Source organism: Lytechinus pictus, chromosome 7 (assembly GCF_037042905.1).
Source record: "Lytechinus pictus isolate F3 Inbred chromosome 7, Lp3.0, whole genome shotgun sequence".
Taxonomy (NCBI): domain Eukaryota; kingdom Metazoa; phylum Echinodermata; class Echinoidea; order Temnopleuroida; family Toxopneustidae; genus Lytechinus; species Lytechinus pictus.
The window spans coordinates 27,698,115-27,724,975 of record NC_087251.1 but is presented as its reverse complement, the minus strand read 5'-3'; the positions used below and the strand labels follow the sequence as shown (position 1 = coordinate 27,724,975).

The window sequence follows — 26,861 nt, the reverse complement described above, 5'->3', positions numbered from 1 at the left end:
GGCGCTTTTGCATTTTGTTAAGTGAAATTGATAGAATTTGTGCATCTATTGGTGGATTTTGTGAAAATCTGCAGTAAAAAAAGGTGAGTTTTCAAAATTTCGGCGGGGGGGGGGGGGAGACAACTGCCCCTGCTGCGTACGGCCATGATCTTAAGACAAAGAAAAAAAATGACTTATCTACCCCACTCATGAAACTTGAGGCACGTAGAATTATTTTTAGTTTTTCATTCAATATGCACTTGCAGAAGGAAGCAGAACGGCGCTAAATAAAGAAACCGGGCGCTCATAATCGGGCACGAAAAGAGTCATTTTTTAGGACAACTTGTCTGAAACGAAGAACAGGCACCTATAAAAGGGACACTCGTTAGCACATAGAACAGGTATTTCTCATGTGAAAGGTGCACAGAACATGTTCGTGGGGGCACTTTTCTTAGGTAAAAATGGGCACTGATATGAGAAAAGGCACCTATAAAAAGGCAAATGGAGCACTTGCTAATACATTAAACGGATCCTTCTCAGGTGAAGGGGGCAGAGGACATGTTCGTAAGGGGCATTTCTCTTTGGTAAAAAAGGGGCACTGATTAAAAAACGGGCACTAACGAGAAGGCAAGGGAGTATTTGCTCAGCTATACAAGGGGTCCATCTCAGGTGAAAGGGGCACAGAACACGTTCGTGAGGGGGCATTTTGGGAAAAAATGACACTTATACGAAAAGGGGCACTTGGTATCACTTTAAACGGGTCCTCTTCATATTAAAAGGGAAAAGAACACGTTCGTGAGGGGGGCATTTTCTTGCGTAAAAAGGGCATTTTTCAGTGCTTCAAAAAGTGGGGGGGGGGGGGGCACTGTGCCTCCGACCCCCAGGATCGCCGCCCCTGCATGCGTTCACCATTTTATGTACAATACAATTTTTCAATTTAAAAACAAAACAAAAATGTGTATGAGTTTCAGAATTTTTTTTTTACTTAAAGAGGGGTGGGGGACTGCCCCTCTGATTTTAAAGTAGTGAAGAAATATACAAGAGGAGCATAAGTTAATAGGTGGAATGAAAAAAATGAAAGGAAATAAAACTATCATAAAGAGAGATACGGGACGCATAACATTGTACTTAAACCTGTAATGCAATTGAGAAAAATTACGTCATGCATCTTTAGCTTGCTTGCCCCTATCAAGTGATACCGTCCCTGCTAGAATAAAAATACAAAATTATTTGAATAATATTGTGCCATAATTATATCAAACATTCTTCTACTTCCCTTCTCCCACCCCAACCCTATACCTTCCTTTATCTTTTTATCCCCTTTCCTTTTTTTTTCTCTCTCTCTATCTCTTCATTCTCTCACATGCACCTTCTCCCTTTATTACCTCTGTCTCCCTCCCGGTCTATTTTTCGTTTCTCTTGTTCTCTCACCTCCTTTCATTTTCATCCATCCATCTCACTGTTTCACCCTGTCCCCTTCTATCCCCTGGTATTGCCCCCCTCTCTCTCTCCCTCCCCCCTATAACCATTCTCCCTGCTCTCTGTCTTTACCCCACCCCTCCCTCTTATCCTATACCCGAGAATGAGATGCAAATGTGACATTAAAATAACAACAAAGCTCAGGTATTGCGCGTTGGGATGAGGATGATGAATGTTGCTTGCCTGCACATAATTATTCTGGTGCACATTTTGATTTATCGGAGGAACTGAGAATAGTGGCCGGTTTGATCGAACCATCTGCTCTGATGGATGGAAGGAAATAAATTTCAGGTGTAATTTGTCTGGGCCGGAGGGTTTATTCAAGCGAAGAAAGTTTGATGCTGCGTTCACGCTTGTGGGAATTCTTAAGATCTTTAAGAAATTACTGGCAGCACAAAATGGAGTGGGCGAATTTAATGAAAAAAATATGGGAAAATGATAAAGGTATACATATTTATAAAAATTTATATTTGTGATGATAGAGGAAGGGAGAATAGGTGTGCTAATGGTGAATGTGGGAAATACAGAGGAAGGCTTGGATTGGGGGAGGGGTGTACAGATAAAGAGAGGGAATGGAAGAGCGGGAGAGAGAGAGAGGGGGGGGGGAAAGGGTGGGATATAATCTGAAGCGTATACATGGTATAAGAAGACCTTTGTTAATTGAGCGTAATACCAGATAGGCCGTATAGATGCAGAAAAAACGAGCTTTCAAAAATACTAGATTGACCCTTAAGCCGGCTCAAAAAGGTATCATAATGCTCAATCTGTTCTAAAATTAGCAACATCAATATTTATAATGAAAATATTGTGGAAGCAATATTGAATGACTTTCGAACTCTGTATTTTACAGTTTGCGTCACCATTGCTTTGCAATGTTTCACAATTATCACAATGATTGTATTATGCAATATTTTACTTGTATTTTGTTAACGTATAGGCCTAGGATGCGCTGCAACATGTTGGTTCCTAGCCAATGAAAACATCTTTTACAAAACAAATTCATTACAAAAAGAATGAAATAACAAAAAAAAAAGTAACGAAAATAATGTTATACACAAAAATTTGGGTTAAGTAGATGGGGGAATGGAATTAATAGAATACAGATTAAAAAAAAAGGAATTCTTTAAAATCATGCGCTTTCGAAGTAACTCAGGCAAAAACCGTACACACGGTAACAACGCTGTTCATTTACATTTTTTATACAACTTTTTTTACTGAACCTTTAAGTATTTATTAACAATTAAACGATAAAGTTGAAGTTTTAATACTTAATTCTCAATGAATTTATCAGTCAGTCCGCAAGCCCTGAAAAAGTAGCTTCTTTTATCCAAGTGATATTCATTACTAGAGGGTTTTTGCATAGTTAATGAGCTTGGTGCGAACCAAAACACCTCTTTTTATTCGGCCATTGCTGCTCTAAATATTGACCAAATTTCATGTTTTTGGTATTTTTGTAAAGAAGAAGAATCATTATTTCAGGTCATGTGTTTGGATTTGTAAAAAAATGTTGTAATATAGGAAAAACTTTTGATCTAAAACATGAAACAAAATATTTTTTCATGCAACAAAAGTTGTTGTTTTCACACTTAATTTCTGTTTGGGCACAAATGATTTTTAGATCATGATAAGGCTGAAGATCTAAGCTTTAATATGATATAATTTTTATAAGAAGATGTATTTTAGATGGGTCAGCAGCCAGCTTTTCATAGGCCAAGTACATTTTGCAGCTCAAAAACAAGAATACTGCGCTCTGATTGGTCATAGAGACCACACACCCACGCAAATTCCAATGTTCCCCACACTGGGCCTCTGCAAGGTCACACTCACCATGTGGTAATCTCTTCAAATTACCCGCGCCTGTTTGTTTTGAAAACAGTATTCAGCCAATCAGAACTCTGGATTTTATGTTACTCAGAAATTTCAGAAATCTCGTCTTGCATCTTGATGGAAAAAGCCAGCTGCTGACCCATCTAAAAGATGCCACATATCAAGAGTGACATTGTAAGAAAGTAATAATAATAATAATAATAAACAGTTCTTGTATAGCGCATATCACAATTATGAATAATGTCTCTATGCGCTTCCAAAGGACTTGGATATTATTACCCCAGCTGTAGCTTGGCTGCCGTAATTACTAAGATTACAGCGCACACGCATTTCAAGGAATAAATTCCTGCCAGGTACCCATTCAACTCACCTGGGTTGAGTGCAGCACAATGTGGATAAATTTCTTGCCGAAGGAAATTACGCCATGGCTGGGATTCGAACCCACGACCCTCTGTTTCAAAGTCCAGAGACTAATCCACTGGGCCACAACGCTCCACTCGACAAGTATAGAGTTTGAGCTTTCTGATGATATAAATAATGTTGGTGCCTAAAACACAAAATGTTGCACAATTTGCAAGTGAAAACAGAGGAAGAAAATTCTGTTTGATGCATCTTTCAGGTAAAAAATTCACTTATTTATCAAAATATTTCATTCAAAAGAAATGACCAATATAAAAGAGTAACATTTACTCTTGCCCATGGTACAAAAATAATCAATATTACTCAAGGAGAAAGTGGTTAAATTCTTTGAGAAAGAAAGTCTCACAATTCACGAGATTTTGCAGGGACATAAATTCAGCCACGAGAGGACTTGGATAAATCTTGCTCATTTGCTCATTAACACAGGGGCTTGCGGACTGACTGTATCATGGTTAATTTTCAATATATTTTTAGTTAAATTACAAAGTTGAATTCTTAATACTTAATTCTCAATAATGAAGCATGATGGTTGTTTAAACTTTTAAACGACTACTGTGAGGTTCCAGTGTTGTTTAAGTTTTAAGCAACGTTTATACTGTTTATACTAAATAAATTATACAATTTCTTTATTACCACGATTACTTTTAATATTCAAGATGCTCAAATGACAGATTTCGGTCAAATCATATAAACTGGTCATATCGTTGGTTACAATGTTGGGACTGTACACTGTCCACACAACAATTGGTTTAAAAAATGTATCCAACTCTGGGCAGTTTTCAACCAGTACTGTGTAGTTTTCACCCAAAGCACACATTAATGGTTTAAAACTACCCAGAGTTGGATAAAGTCTTAACCAGTTGTTGTGTGGACAGTATGTTGCCCAACATTTTGAGAGTGTAGCGCTGGTAAACCCCTAAGCCATCCATACACAATATTTTGATTAGATTTGGTCATATCTAAAAGCGGAATGCGCCTTGTTGTAACCCATACGCCATGACGGTAAATTGCCAATTTATCCACTCACGACATGATCTATACCTTCATTTAGTCTATAATGCCATTCCGTCCATCAACATTTCGTCTAACAACCATTTGGTCCATTAATCATTTGATCCAATCATCACTTCGTCTAATCACCATTTCGTATATTACCATTTTGTCTAATACCCATTTTCATTTCATTCATTTTGCACAATTGACACTTTAGTTTAATTAGACCAAATGGTATATGGACTAAATTGCTATTGGACCAACTAGTTATTAGATGGAATGGCATTAGACTAAATGAAAGTAGACCATGTGGTGAGTAGACGAACTGATGATGGACCAATGGTAGTAGACGAGTTGGCAATTCGACGAATTGGAAATAAACCGCCATGACCAGAGGAACGGGGTGGAGTGTATATACCATATGCCCTCCTTGTCAATATTAAATATTGTACAGCAACACTTGTGAAAGGGTCTAAAATCACTCACCTGGTTATCAAACGATTCCCCTAAATCCACAATCAAGTTGCCCTTGCTTTATACTTGATCTGTCTTGATAAAGCAGTATTCTTCATGTTGTGCATGCTCAATTCCATCGAATTGGATTGGGAAAACTATTTTAAATCAATAATTGCCCAGCAAATAGACAGGCGAAAAGATTATATATTTATAAGAGATGTATATTATTTCAAGCTAAAATAAATAATCAATAAACCATCGTGATCGTAGTTCTTTTTCTATAAGAAAACGCAATTTTGAAACACACGCATCCACACACCCCAACACTCACATATACATGCACAGACAAAGGAAATGAATAACTTTCATTTCTATTCCGCCATCTTTTAAAAGTCTACAAGCTCTCAAAATGCATTTTCAAATTACCGGTCTAAAGAGCACACCAATCACTACAATAATTACGATGAAAACAATATAGATTTTCCTTCTCATATTTTTAAAACTTTTAAAGTTTTATTGGTTTATCATAACAAAATTAAGTGATTCATGGTTATTAAAAAAGAAATGACAATAATTTTACACGTAAGCTCTGATGAATCAATTTGATTAGTATTCTGTATGAACATTGATAGCATAAATAGCAATATATTTAATGGTACTCGTTGAATATTTCAATAATTGTGCTTTACATTGAAAACACGATTGCAACTACTCCATACTACGATAACATAAAACATATAACAACGAAAACGGAGAACAAGACATATTTTGTCTCTGCTAAAACAAAGCATTCTGGCACTTTTGACACTGTGCATAAATTAGATGAGTAAAGTGTATAACGAATAAACAAATAAATAAATCTTGATTCATGACAATTATGCATTTTGTTTATTACGTAATGAACGTGGATGAATTTGTCGAATTTTTGGGAAAATTTTCTTAATTCGACACAAAGAAAAACATATTTAGGCTTTATTTCTCTTGTTTGCTATAAATACTTGATGCTGGAAATGTTTCAAACATTCTGGAAGTTCTATTAATAACTGTCTTTTAATCATTGTAAGAATTACGTTTGAGTCAAGCCCACATTTTAATGTAATTCATACTGAAATTCACGAATTATGATTATCAATTTACGTTGGATAATTATTTAACACACATAAAATGACTTTTCAGAAACTGTAGACAAATTAACAATATTAACTTTCATCTTTTTATAATTGATGTTAGCTGTCAGTGAATTAGTCCCCAAGTCACTCAAATATCCCAACACTTTATCCCGACAAAGGAATTTCGATGCCGTGAATCTCGATTTTTATTTAACCCGTAACCCTAAGTTTACCCATGAACATAATACTGATCGTACGGGAATCTTCAAGGTTGATTACTGAATACGAAATTACTAGTACAGATGAATTTTATATGCAATTAATAGAATGCTGATTAATACGATACAGGGTTCTAGTCTTAAAAACATTTCTAGGAATCAGTGACATCTGAGACCTGTACTCTAAAAAAGTGTTGATTACTTCCTCATTTAAGAGTAAAAAGGGGTTGAAAAGAGTGATTTCCCAAAAGCAATTTTATGACTAAACTCCATATTGAGAGCGAGTGAAAGAGTTAAACTTGTGTCTCTTTTCAAAGGAAACCTTAATTAACAGACATCAAATACAATACATTGAATTATATATTGTGAACGTGATACCTGATGCCAATCTAGACCAAATGGAATCAATAAAAAAAAATTAAAGGAACTTTGATTTAAAAGAAAATATTTGTCCTAGAGTTAAGGAAAATATGCAGATTAATAGCATGAAATATAGCGCAAAACATCTTATTTTGGACAACCCTCACTTATCCTGGTTTCAATTGCATCAAAAAGAATCAATGGCTAAAGTGCATGGTATCCCCAAACAGTCATGATGGAATGGCAAAGTCAATTCTTTGATGTTTTTCTCCTGATTAAATTGGGCGACTCCCATTTTTCTTCTCTCTTTCCTTCAAACTCAAGATTGAATCAAACAAAATAATGAATGAGATCAGAAGAAGGATTTAATTTTCTTTTTTTTTCTGTGGCGAAATTGCCTTGAATATCAAGGCATTATAATTTCCAGCTCTCTAGCTGAAGTCCCTGCAAGGAAAACGTTCTCTAGTATGATTATATTGTTTGGTTTCCATGCCAGTTTATGACGTCACGGACCGTACTTCATTTTTTGAGAAATATATCAAATGTGCGCCCGACAGGTCTGAGTGAAATTGTATATCAGGAGATGAGTTCTCGCTCTTCATTTTTTTTTTTACTTTTCATCATCAAAGTGGCACTTTTCATTAAAAGGAATAACAAAAGGGATGCCGGTCATAACAGCGGTGTAGATTGCTCTGTAAAGCGGCATAAACAGTGTGTCTTACTTGGGGAGTGGTTAGGTTTCTTTAATTTGTCTGCATCTGCGCCATAAATGATATTAAGCCGAACGCCCAGGTGGATCTTTGCTACTCCAAGTCCCTTGAAATTTTTAGCATCAAGAACATTTGATAATCAAACGCAACAATTTCTTGATACAGACGAGCCAATAATATCTGAACAAAGATAATTATAGAATGTTTATGATTGAGAAACGTATAAAGTAAATGCATCTTTTAAAGAAACCAATCTGTCTAAGAATCGGATTCAATCAGTCATTCCCGCACACAATGTATGCAAAGCAAATTCTCCACTTCCTGGGGAGTATTCCAGTCAGTCGCCGGTGAGGCAACTGACTGGTACTGGTAGAAAGATACTTTATTAAAGGTTTATCTTTTAAAATTCTTTTAAATGGTATTATAGTAAACTTCATAAAAAGTAGTCGTTATACTTAATAACATTGATAAAACTAATCTTCAATATTGAGATATTGAAATGTAATAAAGTCAGAATATCATCCGAGTTACAATACAGCAAGTTCCAAGGCATGTTGTATAACGTCAAAGTTCTGTCCGAGTGAATGTATACATGCGGCGTTTTGTATGACGGGCCGTTCATGCCACAAGCCGTCATTCATTCACTCACTCGAGCATGTCGAGTGAGTGAATGATTTGCACATTTTTTTACCATCACTCACTCGGGAGAGTGCGTGATTGAACAGTTTTATCCAATCAGAGAGCTAGAATCTTTATCAAGACCTCCCCCCTCCATCACAAAAGTGGTTGTACACTCACTCGAGTGGTTGTACACTCACTCGAGTGGTTGAACATTCAGTCGAGTGGTTGTACATCCACTCGAATGGATGTACTACTACTTCAGTGAGGGGTCTCGATTACGATTCTAGCTCTCTGATTGGATAAAACTGTACAATCATTCCCCTTCCCGAGTGAGTGATGGTAAAAAACGTACAAATCATTCACTCACTCGACATGCTCGAGTGAGTGAATGAATGACGGCTTATGGCATGAACGGCCCGTCATAGTTTTGCGTAATGTCACAATCATGTGTTCCGGATTCGGAATAGTTACATTGGTCAGGGAATTTGTTGGCGGTCAAAAATAGTCCGATTTCATTTTTGTTTTTGTCCTTTGCAACTCCGTGCGATAGTATAATGCCCCTGCCTCCCAAGTTTTTGGTAAGGGTATGGTCGTAGGATATTGACTTACACTTGGTCATTTATTATAAAGGTCCACTTGGAAAAGTCATTCCAAATTAAGAATAATGTTTATTTAGATATTCTGTATATCGTAAGCCTGATCGTAAGTCCTTAGACAAAAGGTTCTTCAGTTACAATGGCAAGTATGGTTGGATAGAGACAAGTTAATAACATTTCATGAATTGATTGTCAAAGATCAAAGTCGACTACTGTATGAAAATACATGTAGTATGGGTAAAATACTCTCAAGACATTAATTGAAAATTAGTAAAGATATGTTACAAAACATATCTTTACTTTACACAATTATAATCTGCAGAATATAGGATATCTTCAAGTTACCTACAATATATTAGTTTTACCTACGTATAGTCAGCCCCTTTTCTCAAGCTAACAGTCTGTCAAGCTTTAGGATTAACGTGTGAATGGTTTGTCGTATCATAATCTCGTGATCATTGTGCAAGTTTCAGTCAAGTTGGGAGTCAAAGGGACTCTCTGGTAATTAATCAGAGATATTTCCATTGTTCTTCGTTGTATCCCAATATATTTGTTGAATAATTCAAAATGAATCATTAGTTGAAATAACCTCTTGGTTCATTTGAGAGCAGATCGGAAGTCCTAAAATTTAGAAGTGACTACGTAGTGGTACAATTAACAAATAGGTCTACTCGGAACAATCCGTGTCAGTACATCATATAAGAGACAATCTTCATGTCAGTTAAAAGAATGTATAATAAACCAAACCAAGATTTTCATGTAATCTTTTCCATGGGTTAATATAGGCTCTAGAAGACCACAGAAATTGGCAGATTTTTAGCCGTGCTGTCTTGTTATGTCTATATAGTACTGTATTGCTGCTTATTTTAAGCAGATGGAGACTGTGCCAGTCCGGGTGTCAGTTCGGAGTCTTCACCAGAGTACTGTAAGTATACGGCTAGGAGGGTTGGTAAGTGTTGTAGGCCACTGTTTCGAAAGTAAAGCATGCAGTCGATCTGCGCTAAGCACAATCAGGTACGTCCAAGAAGCCGGTATATATGGTTATCAATTATGGTTAGCCGTGACAAGTCGAACACCGCTTTTACTAGAAGTTAATGTAGTTACTTTACACATGCACAAGACTCACTGAAATTGTCAGAGTCGGTTAATTTGGTTATTCATCTGCTCGAGAAAGTCACTTGTCTTGTTATAGATTAATTCATTGGTCTTGAAAGTAATAGGAGTCCATGTTTATACGCTGTCCTACGATGATACGATTTAAGTAGTGTAAGTTTTGGAAAAATCGGTCGTAGATGATTCTAGGTTTCAATTCCATAAAAAGTCAAGGTACGTCCTTGTTCAAATTAACTTCAGTTTATTCGGAAAATGCAGCTTTATATCCAAGACATATACACAGTAAACTGTCTTCAGTGTTTAAGAAATACAGAAAACCGTGTGTTAAGTCTGCATGTCAAATCTGTCAAAGGTCCTCAATTACTGATGGATTTCATTAGTGTTCTGATTATGTGCATCTCCATTTCATAATAAAACGTTATCCTTAGTCTTATTTCTCTTCTTGAATCAGGCCGTGTTTTTGTTCCAGGCTCGTGCTCATTAGAGATCATATGTGTCAGGTTTGTGATTAAATGAGCTTCCTATAAGTAGTCACTGATCTTGAAGTCTTTGTATTAATATCTGGAATGACATGCATCAGCATTGTTAACCCGTAGAAGTCAAGGTGGTAATATTAGTAGCTGTAGTAGTACTGGCAGTATCAGTAGTAGTAGTAATATGAGTATAGTAGTAGCAGTAGTAGTAGTAGAAGTAGTAGTAGTAGAAGAAGTATTGATATTAATAGTAATAATACTTATAGTAGGAGTAATATTAATAAAAGTAGGTGTAATAGTAATAGGAGAGTAGTATTAATAAGAGCAGTAGTAATAGAAGTAATTGTAGGAGTAGGTGTTGTAGTATTAGTAGTACGGTAGTAGTAGTAGTAGTAGTAGTAGTAGTAGTAGAAGTAGAAATTAGTAGTAGCAGTAGTAGTAGTATTAGCATTAGTAGTAGTAATAATGGTAAAAGTAACAGTAATAGTAGTAGTAGTAGTAGTAGTAGTAGAAGTAGAAATTAGTAGTAGCAGTAGCATTAGTAGTAGTAGTAATGGTAAAAGTAACAGTAATAGTAGTAGTAGTGGTAGTAGTAGTAGTAGTTGTTGTTGTTGTTGTAGAAGCAGCAGCAGCAGTAGTAGTAATGGTAGGGTAAACTGCCAATTCGTCTACTCCCAACTCGTCCACTCATCACATTGGCTATTTTAATTTAGTCTAATGCCATCAACATTTCGTCTAACAACCATTTGGTCCAAAAATCACTTGGTCCAATCATCACTTCGATTAATTACCATTTCGTCTATGATCATTTCGTCTCATAACCAGTTGGTCTAATATCCATTTCATTTTCATTCATTTTGCACAATTAACACTTTGTCCAATTATAGATCAAATGATATATGGACAAAATGGCTATTGGACCAACTGGTTATTAGATGAAATGGTGAGTGGACGAACTGGCAATTATACCATATGGATAGTGGATGAACTGATGGTAGACCAAATCATAGTAAACGATTTGGCAATTGGACAAACTGACATTAGACGAATTATAAATAAACCAATGGTAGTAGTAGTACTAGTAGGAGTAGTAGTAGGAGTAGTAGTAGTAGTAGGAGTAGTAGTATTAGTAGTAGTAGTATAATACTAGGAGTAGTAGTAGTAGTAGTAGTAGTAGTATAGTAGTAGTAGTAGTAGTAGTAGAAATAAGGCAGGTTTTGTGGAGTCCAGTCTAGTCACCTGGGTGAGATTATGTATGTTGTCGGACTACTCCATGTCAAGAACGAAGGCACTATGTTTTGTTTCGTGTCAACGTTCATGAAGTTGCTTCCTAAACGTAAAGTTTACGTCACAGAAGGACACAGAAACAGTCTTCCAGAATGGATGGTAAAGTTAACGGTCTATTACTTGAAACCGGCGAAATTTAAGTCATATCATCAATACATTGTCTGTAATTTGCTTAAACCAATCCTTTGTGGATAATGAGTCGACAAGAAAATGATTAAGTTCTCTTTTGTAGTTAAATGGCTGTTGTGTGCAAATTTAATGAAAGGCAGGTATCTTTTTTCGCAGTACGAGCTAAACGAGCAATTTGTCCGAGTGATATTTTTACCAAGTCCTAATGGTAAACAGGTCTTGTCAATTGACTCTTATCACCACTGAACATATTTTCATTCACAAACGTTTATTATTACCCAAAACGTAAAGTATGTAAAAACAACCGTAAATGTTCCGTAAGGTTTGCCAATATAAAACTCGTCATTCTTTAATTTTTCCTGCAAGTTCGTTCATTTTTAAAAGTGTCTGTTCACTTTAAAGGTTTGAAAAAAGAGCATGTGATTTCGTTCCAGTAACATCATGCCCATGTAATAGTTTTGTCAGTATTTATTGCTACTGTGCACCAGTCCTGGAGCCTCGATACAGGGTTAACCCTGTTGGCATATTCTTAATATGGTCCTTTTGATAAATTTGATGTCAAGTCACCAGTCGTTGATGTAAGTCGTCATTTTGGGCTGTGTCAACTAACTTACACTAAAGCCGATTTACAGGGGAGCGTTTCATCATTCGTCTGACAAGTTGTCAGATCTGGCTTTCCTTGATATTGATTGGCTGGGAACCATAGTTCGTAAGATAACTGTCGGATAAAACAAGACTTGTCGGATAAAATGTCTTACAAATCCTTTCAGGAAACGCTCCCATGTTCTAAAAATTGGACTAGATAATGAAAGGTAAATGCTTGTTTTGGCAATGGGCAGTATCATTACAAGTTGTGTCAAATATCAAGGTACTAAGTAACAGGCGTACGCCCTGTCGAGGAAAATGTTCAGCATGGTCATCCGAAGTTTCCAGGTATAGGGTTTGTCAGGGTTTAGTCAATTTGCTTACAGGAGGTAGTTCGTTGAGTGTTGGTCATCACGTTAGTCTGTCGTGTAACACTTAGTCAATCTTTGTAAATACACATTAGGTTTTGTCCTTGCCTGTCTGTGACGAGTTCCGTCAACTACCAAGCTGGAATACGTTTAGTCGGTCCTTTAAGTTTACGGTGAAGTATTCGTCACTTTGCTGGTTAGCTTTTTCTGGAGTGGTCTTCAGTAATCATTGTGTTCGTCTATACGTTACAAATTCAACGCATGAGTGTCATGTTTAGTCGTTCATTGTTTGTTAATATTTCTTTTAAAGTCGTTGTTACCACGGTCGCCTGTCATTTTGTGAAGTTACCTTTTTCGATCAATAATCATCAATATAGTCCTATTCGTATATTGTTAATATTTCTTTAGGGGAGATATATCGTATCCAACTGCAGGGAAAGACCAAACCAGTCCAGCATACTGCAACATATCCGCTGAGAAAATGGAGCTTCAGATTCCACAACCTAGCACATGACGCGGAATCTTCTCTTCCTTAGCGCTTGTCTGGTGCCAACATTATCTGAAGGAAAAGTCCGTTAAGTAATTTTTTTTCGTGATTTTCTAGCATATCTAGTCAGTCCTAGTATTGAAAGAAAAAAAATCGATGCAGCTTTAATAACGAAAACCACTTTTAAGTTCACAGTTCACAAGTCTTTCGCTATTTTCGGTAAAGTCCGTAAGTACTAAGTTTGAGGGGTTAACCGTTAATTTTGTCATGAGTTTTTGTTTAGAAGTTTAAGCTCATGATCTCTTGGCGTTCTGTGCGTTCATCTGTTTGTTGTCACTTGTCATGGTATGTGGTTGACTATCCGAATATATGCCGTTTTGTAAGGAGCCAGTCACAAGAATTCTCGAAAATTGGTCATACAATGTCTTCCTCAGTCCTATATGCGCTTCGCAAGTCTTGAGTTTTGCACCTCATTGATGAAGGCCAGTGGAATTCAAAATTAGTAGAGTTAGTAAAGCATCTATCTTACAAGTCACTGTCAAGCTTAGTTAGTATTTCGTCAAACCAGTCAATGGAGCGTGTGCATGAATTTAACGGTTGTCGTATTGCTGCGATTGTTAATGTCAGGGGTAGTTCAAGGGTATTTTGATAGGATTAGGAAAAAATACATAATATTTTGACGTCACTTTTATTATAAATGAAATAGGAATATTCTTTGTAGTATATCCTGCTTTCCCAACAAGGATATGGAAGGGGTAGTCGTCCCTCTCTGCCAGCGTTTGGCTTCGTTCCAGATCAAAGTGAAAGTATGGTAACGGTTAATTAATAAGGCCATCTGTTTAACATGATCATACCCTTTCCAAGTACATTTTGATTTTATAAAAACATTAACTGAAGTGATAGAAAAGCATTATCATGTGCTTTCTAAGAAAAAATCATATCCTGAAATAACATTGTCAAAGTCATAATTTTACTAGTCTTTTATGTTAGATGGTTGTTTGGGGTTGTAACTCAATGGAATATAAGACCCTTGCATGATGATATATTATTGTACACTTTATTTTTATTAAATGTTCTCACTTAAATGCAACAAGGAACTTATCTCAAATCGGAATGTCGTTACCATGCAGTGCCATATCTCGTGGGAGGGGGGGGGGGGGGGTGGGGGTGTGACTCCAAAGTAAAAAGAAAAGATAGTAGTCATGTAAAGTCTGATTTCCCCGATTCGTCATTGAAGTCAAATATATTTTATATAGTTTTAGATGCCTTTGGGGGAAAGGTCAGAGTAGTCTGGTAGTCGAAGTCTATGCTGAACATTCAATATCTCGTCATTGCGATGTCTCTCGTTTTGCCGAAGATTAAAGTCGGCCCATCGTATCTTCTTTTGAACGGGACAATAGTTCATATCACTTTCAATAAGAATACCAATTTGAAGAAAAATCAATAACTCATAAATTCTATATACGGCTTGGTAATTGGAATTGAGTTAAAGAAGAAATCAAAGATCAACCTTATATCTTTTAGATGATTCAACCGCTTGATTCGAGGCTTTTATTTTCATCATGTACATTGGAGAAATGGGGGGAAAGAGGTCATGAAGAGAGCTAGTCAGACCCAATGGGAGTTTCGTCTTTACATTTTGGAGGGAAAGGTGAATGTGATATTCGACCCCTTAAACGGGTGTTTGATATTACATCGAAGTTGTATATGACTGGATGTTCTCTCTGCTTCTGGTGTATTTGAAATGGCATTAGTAAACAAGGCAATTATTTGACTCGAGATAAAAAGAAGTGACCAGAACACTTCCCACGTTGCCGTGACAGAATGTTAATTGAATACCAACGCTTTGCTTGGAGGGTGCAAAATGGTAACTGACACTTTAGGAAAGCGTCGAAGAGTATCAGCTCATCTCTCAAGTTTACCTCTGCACAGCTGCCCCGCTGTGTCATGTCCAATTTGCGGTGAAACGCCGACGTCCAGCGAGCAGGAATGCACCTCGGTTGCGACAAAGAAAAGTGAAACATTTCGGTCTCGATTGCTTCCAAATAAACTGCATACTTTTCCTTATTGAATCAACGACTTTGGATATTGAACAATAAAAATTCCCGAAGCATATCGAGAAATGGGCCAACGACATGACATGAAAAAAACCACCATAATTTAAGTAAATTTCTATTGCCGAAAGGCGTTTTGAATGCACTGACAATACAACTATAGAGGCATAAAAGCGCCTGGAGTGATTGCAAGATATTTTACTGAAATGTAAACGAGAAATCTATTATTCGGAGAACACTTTAGATTGATAGAGATATTCAGCATAGATAAAAGTATAGAAAGAATGCAAAATATTAATCAAGAGTTGATTACTTTTGTGCGCGACAAGTCGAATATAATACTGGCAAGATAAATTACTTTTTGGTCGTGCAATCTCTACATTAAAGAACAAAATACCGACGAAATCGAATGATGAAAATACATAGGTTATAGTCTCCGAACCATGACTATTATATTTCGGCAAGAAAATAAATAATTTTGCAAGGTAGGATCTCGCCCATTCTTACGGTTTATAGTTGAATGCGAGTTCAACGACGACACATTGTGTTGGATACGACTTGTACTACCCCAAATGGTGATATTGAAATTCAGCCTAATCTTCTATCATGCTTCGATGATATTCATGTTGTCATTTTATAACGGTTTTTTCCCCCTTCAAATCATTAAAATCGTATCATAAGTAGTACCATACGATGACTAGTTGGTGGGCCGGAAGCGGTAAGGGAAAGTTGACACCCTTTCGGTAAATAAATTACCGATGTTTAGACCATGCGTGGACAGAAGGTAGTACATTCATAAAAAAACAACGATATTAATAATATTTTTCCTTGATGTCATACTTTTGTTTAAAAGGTAGTATGACATTGTATTAAGTTGGCAAACATCAGTGGGATGATCTTCATTGATCGAAATGACATACTATTTCTGTAAAACGAATACAACATTTATCTTTGGGAATTACCATTCTTGACACTATACCATGAATATATATTAGATGCTAGAAATATAATTTATCTCTGTAAAACATATTAGGTCGTACGGTAAACGTAACATAGCATTCGTCAAAGCATATCAAAGTGTGACTACACGTGATCAAAAAATACAATCTTGAGAGTTTCATACAATAAAAGTGCACGAAAATGAAGGAAGACTGCGTCAGCCTTTTATACTGTGGTCTGTTGCTCCTGATTCGATCAACAAATCCGAGATGATTTTGTACCTTTGGGCATCCTTTCAAGAAGCTCGTTGTAAGATGTTTTCTCTGCCAAATATACTTTTGGCCAATCAGATCCAATGATTATAGTAGCTTAACCAGTTGCTGGGGGGCAATCCCTGACATGACGCTTCATGAAAGCTCCACGTAATACACTCGACTGGTGGTTCACAAAGCGCAATGTCAGTGAGCTTTTCTGTCCACTGTTGCAAGCTACCGAAAGCATTGTACCTGATTGGCTGAGAGCATAATTGTAAGTGAAAATTACAGATACGATGCTTCATGAAACCCTCCCTATCTTCCATGTACCACACCTGCATATGATGTAGTACTTACGCTCCAGTCGAAAAGAGCAGGCCTCGAGAATGACATTGAATGTTCTTGTCCATCCATCTATATACGACAGATCAGCGATTGTGAAGTCATGGTTCATGCTCTCTGGATCAGAGTCATATTAACTGCCAGAATTTCGATAACCTTGACTACATCGTTGTTAGAAGAATGGTTTAAAATGAATTGAAATGTTTATCAGGAGAGAGTAGACAGGGTTATCGACGGGGAAGGTAAACCAGGTTTCTTATCAAGAAGATACCAGTGAATCATGATGACGTGAAACTTTTTGAACGTTTGAACCTGTGTCTTCAGTAGAAATTACAAGTACGTTGAGATATGAGTGACTCGATTGTTTCGTCTGTCTTGAATAAAATAATGTGCATTTACACCTTCACATAATCGCATATTCTATCTAATGTAGATTTGCTGGCAGAATAAAAAGCAATTAAGCTCTGGCAGTGCATATGACTCTGAATTCAGAGGCATGCCTCATTTCATCTTTCCCGTCTTCTCGCATGCTGACGTTGCTTGTGTTGCCGCCGGTGACGAGGTGTCCACTGGCACGTAAGAATTCTTTTAAAGGCTCTGCGAAAAGTTGCATTGCATAATGCATAACAAATTGGATTTAATGTGCTGTTTAGGTAACACAGCCAATATGCGACTTCGAAACTTTTGGAGACGGCCGCGTTGCTGAATCCGCTAAAAGAAATGAGCACCAATATACTATACGGAGTCCATGTGATGATGAAGGCTAGTAGAATAGCACATAGTGTTCTTGCTGCCTTCTTTTCTCGTATCAATTGCGACTTTCGTTTGCGATTCACGTTGGTTTTGGCGCGACTTGCCATCTTATTAACCATCGAGATAGTGCTTATACTAAGATTAGACTGACTGTTGGCAGGTGCTTTGTTGTTACTAGCTACTGAGTTCGATCTAGATTTTTCAGTTCCGTTTGTTTCCGGTGGCATGAGGCGAGTTCCTTCTTGATCTTGAATCAAGGACTGTTCTCTTTGAGGCGATTCCTCCACCATGGTAATTTTAGGGAGTTTGTCCTCTTCGCTCGCATTGGGACTTTCATCCGGTAGCTTTATGAGAATGGTATAAAGAGAGGCAGCGAAGCTTTTATTATTATCATTGGAGTTGTTTTCCGCTGAGGCGAGATTACCGTTCATTTGAGTGGCACTTCTAGGAGATTCTCGGATAGTGTGGTGCCTCGGAGAGTCCGGAGGTAAGATGGGTTGTGCTCTTGATCCCCGTCGTGACTTGAGGCTGGCGGAGTAAGACATCGTGGACGGTGAGTTATGATGTATTGTTAAATCACTACTATCGTCATCTTCATCCCCCAAATCGGCTATCAGACAGCAAGGACAACGGAGACACTTTGATTGGCTTCTGACCCGAACCCCGACTTCATCATCCGTATCTTCACTGGAAAGAAGTCTGCGGGCAGGTGGACTGGTATGACCACCTTCCTGCAGTCTCTCGAGCTCCAAAGACCTCTTTTCTGTTTCGCGCCATATTTTGTAATACAGTGTTCCCATGAGAGCAACGGGTAAATAAAATGCAATTAGTATAGTTAAAACATTAAGCGCAACTTCATCATTGATAAACTGAATATAGCAGTCGTCGTCCGGTACGTTTCGTCCTTCGCTGAAAAAGAATTGCCAACCAATAATAAGTGGTATCCAAACTACAACCGATACTATCCAGGCCAACGCAATCATTATTTTAGCTTTCCTTGGAGTTCGATTTGCTCTGTACGTGAGTGGTCGAGTCACTGACAGGAATCGATCGAAACAGATGATGCACAAATTCATGACGGATGCGTTGGATGCGACATAATCAATGGACAGCCAGATATCACAGAATATATTTCCCAATCTCCAACCGTCCTGTAGAAGGTACAAGGTGTAAATGGGGATAGACAAGGCGCCGATGATTATATCGGCGGTAGCGAGACTGAGGATAAAATAATTGTTGACGACCTGAAGCTGTTTGTCCATATAGAAGGACAGCCACACCATGACGTTGGCGCTGACTGTGAAGATTGCAATAGTGGCACTGGTGATAATGATGATGATTGCTTCCCATAGTTCGTGATCTCCGAACGGCTGCAGGGCCGTCTCTGTGTTGTTGTCGAGTGAGATATTGCTGCTGAAATAGTCGTAGTCGGATCCAACGACGCCAGCCGTGGATATGGCTGATGTAGGAGTTAGGGTATGCGGCATAGCCACTCGTGAGGCCAGCCAAGCCAACCAGTCAGCTACTCACTGCAGAGGGAGGTTGGGAAAAGGAAAGAAAAAAAAAAGTTAACACTCTAAAACGGAAGTACACGTATTTGTGGTACATATAATCAACCATTAAACATTTGGGGCCATTTATATCTGTATAATTGTATAAAAAAGAAGAAGGAAAAAAAAAACATTATGGTACTACTTCCAAAAACAAAATTGAATCGAGACCCTGAAAGGAAACTACCTAAGAATAATGGCTTCGCGGCCAGGCAAAGATAATTTTTTTTAAGTTAAAGTGACAATAGAACGCAGAGCTGAATTTTGTCAGCGCCAAGTCCCGATTTATACTTTAGCCCGTATTTTAAGTATCAATATCTAGGTGCCCATAAAATCGTTTCGCGTCAGCTTTTTCCCCCTTAATCCAGGGCCGTGTTTGCTAAGAAACCTTATTTTCTAGGTTTTCCATGCCATTGTCATAAGAAAATGTGAAAGTGTGCGAAATATGTTGTGTGCATGCTGATCACATGGTACTTTAATTTTTTTTCTTTATTTCCAAAAAAAATTATAATACATGTTATAACAATCAACATTACACGAAGTGGGGAGTCACTAAAAGCTAACATGCTTGTTAAAAACAATGCTCCTTTTAATATAAATGGTACACATCAACATCGTACAAATTATTATATATAAATATAACAACTTATGTGCTATTATTCATACTGAATCTTAATGAATATTATTCGCCCCCTCCTATGCAACGTTCTCATTTTGTAGAATAAATATTATTCATAATGTGTGTCAACATTGCGAGTAAGGACCGCCATCGGCTTGTTTATACTATTAAATCTCCTTGGAAAGCTAATGAAGGCGAAATAACAGGTGGCGGTGTATAAGGGAATATGAATATAGAAACAGAGGAATATAAAGGGTTAGGGTGATCAGACATGGATCTCTTGGACAATTTGAAAATAGCCTGCGTCACAGTGGAATGAAACATTTGGGGCTACAAAACACGCTGATGACACTTTTCCAACTGTTGGAAACGAACATGATTAGTATTAATCAATAGAAAACACTATACTAATATCACAAAATAGAAATGCAATTTGAATTAAGAAAATGTCCAAAAGAGAGAAAGAAGAAAAATGTTTCAATGAGATCACTTTTTTTACCACGAGGCAGGCTGACTAAACGAAGAGCTTTTTAGGAAATCAGGACAAACAGCCCTGTGGGATGTTGCCAGACGACAAACTTGGTAAATTGATACATCCAAGCATGTAAAAGAGTATGAATTCTTGTTTGATGTGTCTGACAGTTGCAACTCGAGTCGTGCCCATGGCGGTTAAGTGTCCACAGAACTATTAATAAATAAGTCCGCGATGTTCATGTTGTGAGCAAAAAGTGTCTAAACCACTAGCGAAATCGCTTCTAATAATACAAAAGATTTCAGATGAGTTTATACCGACTCCTCCGTTCGTGTCTTTATTGACGACAAGAAGAAAGAAAGAGAAGCAACGCTGCTGAAAGCTAACCAAGTCTCACGTCTGGTAAAAAGTGTCCGTAAGTTACGAGCGACTTTACGGACGATTGGTGATCCTTTTTTAGATGCTAAATCATCATCATCGAAAATTTAGTGTATATTATTTACCACAAAAAAAGGCTTAAGAGTCGTTCATAAAGTCGCTCGTACCTTACGAACGGATTTATGCACCCCCTGTATCCATATGCTACTATTCCAAATTCTCGAATTGATATCTTAACGCATGTTACATTATGTAAAAATAAAGAGATTATACATTTGCTCTTTGAATAGCAGAAGCTATCTCTCTATGGCAACCAAGATGTCCGTATTTAAAAAGGTAAATTTACTACCGAACAATTAAGGCACTGAATCGGGATAATGAAATGTTTGGGTGTGTGTGTGTGTTCGATTTGTTAGTGTGCAATTCAGTTTCCCAAACAATTTGTGTTACTACTTTACACTTTCTAAATCACCCCTAGATGATGATGTCGCCATTCCGTCTCCATCTATCGCTCTCATCATGTGAGGTGGATCCGTTTTGTTGGGCGTGATTATTGACATTGGGAAATGACAACAATTCAATCAAAACTAATGGAGCTGGGATGGGATGCCGGTGGCGGATAAAAACACCAGGTGAAATCTTCTTCCGTCGTCTCAATCCCACCTCAGGGGGGAAAAGTCCGACACGGCATGCACGGAGGATTCTTGAGAGGTTTGGAGACCATACTGGATGGCGGTGTTCTTGTTGTAAGTTGCTTTGGATGATGGAGAGGATAGCGTGATGATGCATTTGGAAACCAAAGGAAGAAGAGCATCCAACGATCCTTGTAAAAGGAGGAGGGTGTTGAATGGACTGATAATAATACTCACAAGGTTGGGAGTTTTCTGGTAAAATATTAATATGAGAACATTATCTCTTCAAACGAATCATAGTTCTGAGACTTCTTCTAAAATATATCCTTTAAAACAGCTGAGTCGAAAATCAATCAGACGAAGGTCTCTTTGATGACTATTATGAACGACTAAATCCTGTTTTTTGTGGGGGGCGGGGGGCGTCTGGTAAATTATTCAGAGAATATCACTGGAAAACTGATGCCCACTAGATCATGTCTGTCAATAACGATTTCGATCGATTAGGATGACGCGGGGGGGGGGGGCGATACCCAATAACATCAAAAATATCTTGAGGGGAAGCGACCGTGCTAAGCACTTACCTCTTTGCTTGGAGTCTTTGCAGAGTGATTTGATACGAACTTCGGGTGAGTTTTGTGAAAAGTTGTAAACGGTTGCAAACACCACACCCCTCCCCCTGTGTACGGTCAAGGAAATCGATACGATCCCGGTACAATCCAACTCAGATGAAAGATCGTAATACATGTATTATCTCTTCGGTGAGTTTTAGACGGAAAATTGGTAATGAAAAACGATCGATGAAATTTTAAACGGGATAATAATTATAATTCTGATGGCATAGCACAAAATTGATGAGTACGTTGAGTGTAAAGATAAACGCAAAGAGAAAGATTATGACGAACTCAATCTCTGTTGAGGAACAAATGATTCTTTAGGGAATAGGGAGATATATCGATTGTTGATGATAGAAAACAAAATTGTTTGTTTGATTTTCTAGCCTTGAGCTTTAAATGTATTTTTAATGAACGAAGGTTCATGATGTTTGTCTCCCTCACGCATCCTACGCATCTACCATATCTATATTTTTATTTCAATCAAATTCTAGTCCATATTCATTTGATAAACGAGGATGGGTGTTTGACTCCCCACGCACCCACCCTAAGCGGCCACCCTACCAATATTTTCTATTTTCATTATATCTGTCGCTACAGCTTGATTGTGCATTGTGGAATGGAAGATTCTATGACTACTGTGACGTGCGCCCGCGTGTAAAGGAAAAAAAAGAAGTATCATAAATCTGTGACGTCAGTACGACAGACTGGTGCTCATTTTGATGGAGAGCATCGGATGTTGGCTTCTATTGAGCAGACAAGAAGATAAGAGAGTCCAATCCGCTTAAAGTCTGTCTTCCAGAAAAGTATGATTCTTTTTTAAGCTATTTTTAGTCATTTGGAGTGAAAGAGTCGGATGTTTTCCACTTAAAATGTAAAGTTTACTTTTATCATACATTATAGAATTCATAATGTATGATATGAAAAGGTGCTGTTTATCATCAAATGCAAATATGGAATAATTTATTCAAAATAATTGCAAGTTTAGGTTTCTTTTTAATGTAAAAATAAAGCACGATAACCATGAATGAATTATTGCTTATTAACGTTTTTTAATGCACCAGAGTGATATGCATGAGCAACATAACCAGAAATGTCCTTAAAAATACAAAATTTCAGCGACGACAGACAACTAATTGCGGCAGTTACATTTACAAGCCAATGACATTTCAGGTTCTTATTTCTAAGTCAAGATAACCAAATTGAAAATGTTTGCTTTTGAATTTGGACCAAAGTATATATAAAAATTCCACATCTCTATTGTTTTATCAAATCTCCACACACTGTAAAAAATATTGGGTAAAAAGTTTAACTAGCACGAGGATAAGTATGTGTCCAACCAATTTTTGGCAATAGTTTACCCAATGTGGGAAGCATACTGTCCAGTAAGGTTTAAAAAAGCAGCAATTTCTTTAGAAATGGCAAAATTTTCATCACACTGGATTATTAAAAATGCCCCAACGAAATGCCCAATGTTGGTTGGACACATAATTACCCTAATGGATCATTTTTACCCAGTATTATTTAGAGTGTAAGAAGGTTTTCATTTAAATTTGAACTTACGTTTAAAAAAAAATTCTACATCATTTTGATGGTAAAAATGACCGAAATGAATATTGAAAGAGTTATGGAAATATTTCAGAAGAACTCAGAATATTGTTGTTTTTCGGGTGATGGCGGTTAGGCACTGTATACGTTTGCAGAGAACATGATTCTAATTGCATCTTATCTCACATTGGAAACGAAGGAAAATACTCAATGGATCATGAGAACCACTTGTCGGGAAAAAAAATGCATTCTTGAAGTATAGATTCGGTTTAAGAAGAATTTTTTCCTAAAGGTTTAAAAAGTGGGACAAGATTCTGTTTCGAATAATTTTTCTTAGAGTGGAGGCGAAAGGCGAAATTGAAACAAGAAAGGGACAACTTCAGAAAGGATAACATCGGACGATTGGTTGAGGGAGAAGAAATCTACGTGAATGCCAGTCAAATGATAACTAGAGACAACAATGTTCAGTTGAGGGGGCAAAGCTCAGTACTAACGCACTATTATGTATTTTGAGCATTAACCCACATTTTCTACTCTCAATCCAGACCAGTGTAATGCGTTTGAATTGGACCTCGTAATTTCATGGGTAACACAAATTACATGACACTAAACAAAAATAAAATAAATCAGTCATCAAACTAATGACAATTCACTGCATAATTGAGAGTCACAACTTCTCAACAGTCTTAACCTCAGAATGACTACAGAAAAAAAAAGCTGTCGAATCTGCTTAATAATCAAGGATCAAATTGTAAAAAATGATTTTTTTTTTAACGTAGTGATTCTAGGATTATCTAGCTTCAGGGTATGATTCCAAAGATAATTTCTTATAGTCAGGATGCATGCTAACGATGCATTGAAATATTTTACTTATTCATCGATAGGCAAAGTAAGTGAACATCATCAATCGTCATGGATTGATTCATACCATGACAAGGTCCAGTTACAAACACAGAGGAATAAGAATGCCGAGTCTACAACTTAAGGTACTCAACTCTTTCAAATCTCTAACCATGGCACTAATGTTTGCTTTGACCAAGCTATAGCTAGGAATATTTGTTCTATACTTGTGTTTCTTTGCCGGTGTTGCTTTGCGTGTTTCTAATAGATCCCATGCTGGCTGTTCAATTTCTGTTAATACACTTGGCTTATTAAAACCAACATGGCGTCCACATTTTCGTAATGACGCCTCCCCCTAAAATAGAGGCCGGGTCGCATACACTATAAATGAAATCGAGTTCTTCTTCGATGCTTGGCTCTTGTTTCGCTGCACCCCTCCAAAGCTGGAAGCTAAACCCTGCCAAATTAGAATCGTAATTGTATTTAATCCCCCACCACTCTCCACCCGCCAGGCTTGCAACGTACCGTATGCCAAACACTTGCGGGATTTCGAACACCGGAAATACCAATATACTCATTGGGATACAACTAGAACATAGTAAGAGATGAAATTGAATGAAACGATAGTCCGAGAGAGAAATGTAAGAGAGAAGCCGATGTAGAACAGAACAAGATCAATGTGTTATGATTTTATACAGGCTCTTCGCATGATCCCAATGAAATATAAAATACATCATGTTTAGATATGGATAGAGACTCGCTTTAAATACAGAGGTGGCACAGATAAAATAAAACGCCCGTACATGTATATATCCTAAATCACCCCTCCACACACACACACTCACACAAGATTTAGATAAAGATAGAGGGGAAAAATAATAATAATGATCATGATGTTGATGACGACACAATTTTAAATACTGATTGGGGCGAGTGCGGCACAATGTGGATTAATGAAGATAGACATAGAAGAGAAAGAAGATGAGAGGGAAATTTTCAAAGTTTTATGAAATGACGATCGATTGGTATCAAAACATGGTCATGGGGGAAATGAGTTCCAAAAGAAAGAAAAAGATACAATCACTCACTGCCTTACTCTATTCGAACTAAAGTAAAGCCCAATTAAAAGGTGGAAACGCGAATGTGTTATCTGCTTGAAAGAGTATGTGAAGCACATTCACTAAAATCTTTTAAAAGTTACACACAGAAGAAGTCCCTTTTTATATGGTCATAATGGTAAAGGAAATATGAAAGTAATCTCACGATTGTGCGTTTTATAGAGACAAGAGCGAAAGGGAGAGAGAGACAGAGGGGGAGAAAGACAGAGAGATGTAAGATTGCCTTTATCCTCCTTGACAAGGCTGATGACTGAAAGGATTACTCTGATATCACGAGTTAAACCCCAACCTTTCCCTACCTCCTAATGACTTCCTCCCTGCTTATCATCACGTGACATTTACGGCAGAACAATTGGCAGTCTTTGTTCAGGTTCTTATCGCCATTCTCTACACCCTATTCTCATGGCTATTTTTACCAGATGGGTGTTTCATAAAGCTGTTCGTAAGTTAAGAGCGTGATCATTTCTTGTGGTAAATGGGATTCACCATTAAATGTTCATTGGCGATGGTTACGCGCGTGAGAAAGGATCACCAGTCGTTCTTAAAGTCGTTCTTAACTTACAAACAGCTTTATGAAACGGCCCCCAGATATCTTCTGTCTCTTTACTGCATTCACCCCTTGTTTGTTGTTGTTTCAAAATTTACATAACTTACAAGTGAAGCATGGCCAGTCAAATGCATTGAAAATATGAATAAAATAACATAAATAATGATATTTGAAGAAACAGAGTTAAGATTAAAAAGTATTCGATCATAATGGTTTGCATTCACAGTTAAATTCCTAATCATTACTTCTCTTTAGACAGCTCTCTCCCCTGTCTCCTCCTTCTTTGACCATCACTCATAAGAACGCCCCAAATCACACATTCACACCCACCCACCCTACTCACACACACATCCTCACCCTCTCTCTCACACACCAACCCAACTGAAGCACACACACTCTCCTTCTCTGTTTAAGATTGATCCCTGTAGAATCATTGATTTAGTATTCCAAGCTTAATGTAGGCATATTGTCCCACAGAAATAGTTATCAGCCGTAGATGTGAACATGTTGAAGCTTATCAAAGAGTTTAAGTCTAAACCCGGTCTACTACTGGGACACGTCTTACAATAAGTTGCGATTGATCCAATCAACCACAAATATGGAAAGCCAACAATCAACATCTAAAATGCATGTTGGTTCAAAATATTTCCTTGATATGTTGTATATTCATACATTCATTGTTTTCATGAAAATTTCAATGTGCTTCTCTTTGTTTGCAAAGGATTTTGTGCAAAATTTCCTTAACCAAAAATTATGATATTGATGGATGTCCATACAGTTGAGGTCGATCGTAACTCTTTGTAAGACAGGGCCCTGATATTGCTATCATTACTATTCTTCCACCTCCTGCTTCCCCTCATACATGGGCTACTTCTTGAAAAGAAGTACACCATCAGCAATAAAATCAACAGCTACCAGTACTACTATTACCATAATGCTGGTTCAGATTTTACTACTTTTAATACCACTATTAATTAAATACTACTTATACCTC

At 37.3% G+C, this 26,861-nt stretch overlaps 1 protein-coding gene across 1 annotated transcript; it reads right to left on the bottom strand.

The window, feature by feature from the left end:
- Positions 1 to 13,035: 13,035 nt before the first annotated feature.
- On the bottom strand, positions 13,036 to 19,080 carry LOC129264633 (muscarinic acetylcholine receptor M1-like). The gene has a single exon (XM_054902540.2). It carries the CDS (start codon positions 19,037 to 19,039, stop codon positions 17,306 to 17,308), a length of 1,734 nt encoding a protein of 577 aa, XP_054758515.1. The 5' UTR covers positions 19,040 to 19,080; the 3' UTR covers positions 13,036 to 17,305.
- Between the last annotated feature and the right edge of the window lie 7,781 nt (positions 19,081 to 26,861).

Bases quoted from the DNA above. Each gene is read 5' to 3' on its own strand.
- LOC129264633 (XM_054902540.2), bottom strand. From the start codon at position 19,039: ATGCCGCATACCCTAACTCCTACATCAGCCATATCCACGGCTGGCGTC.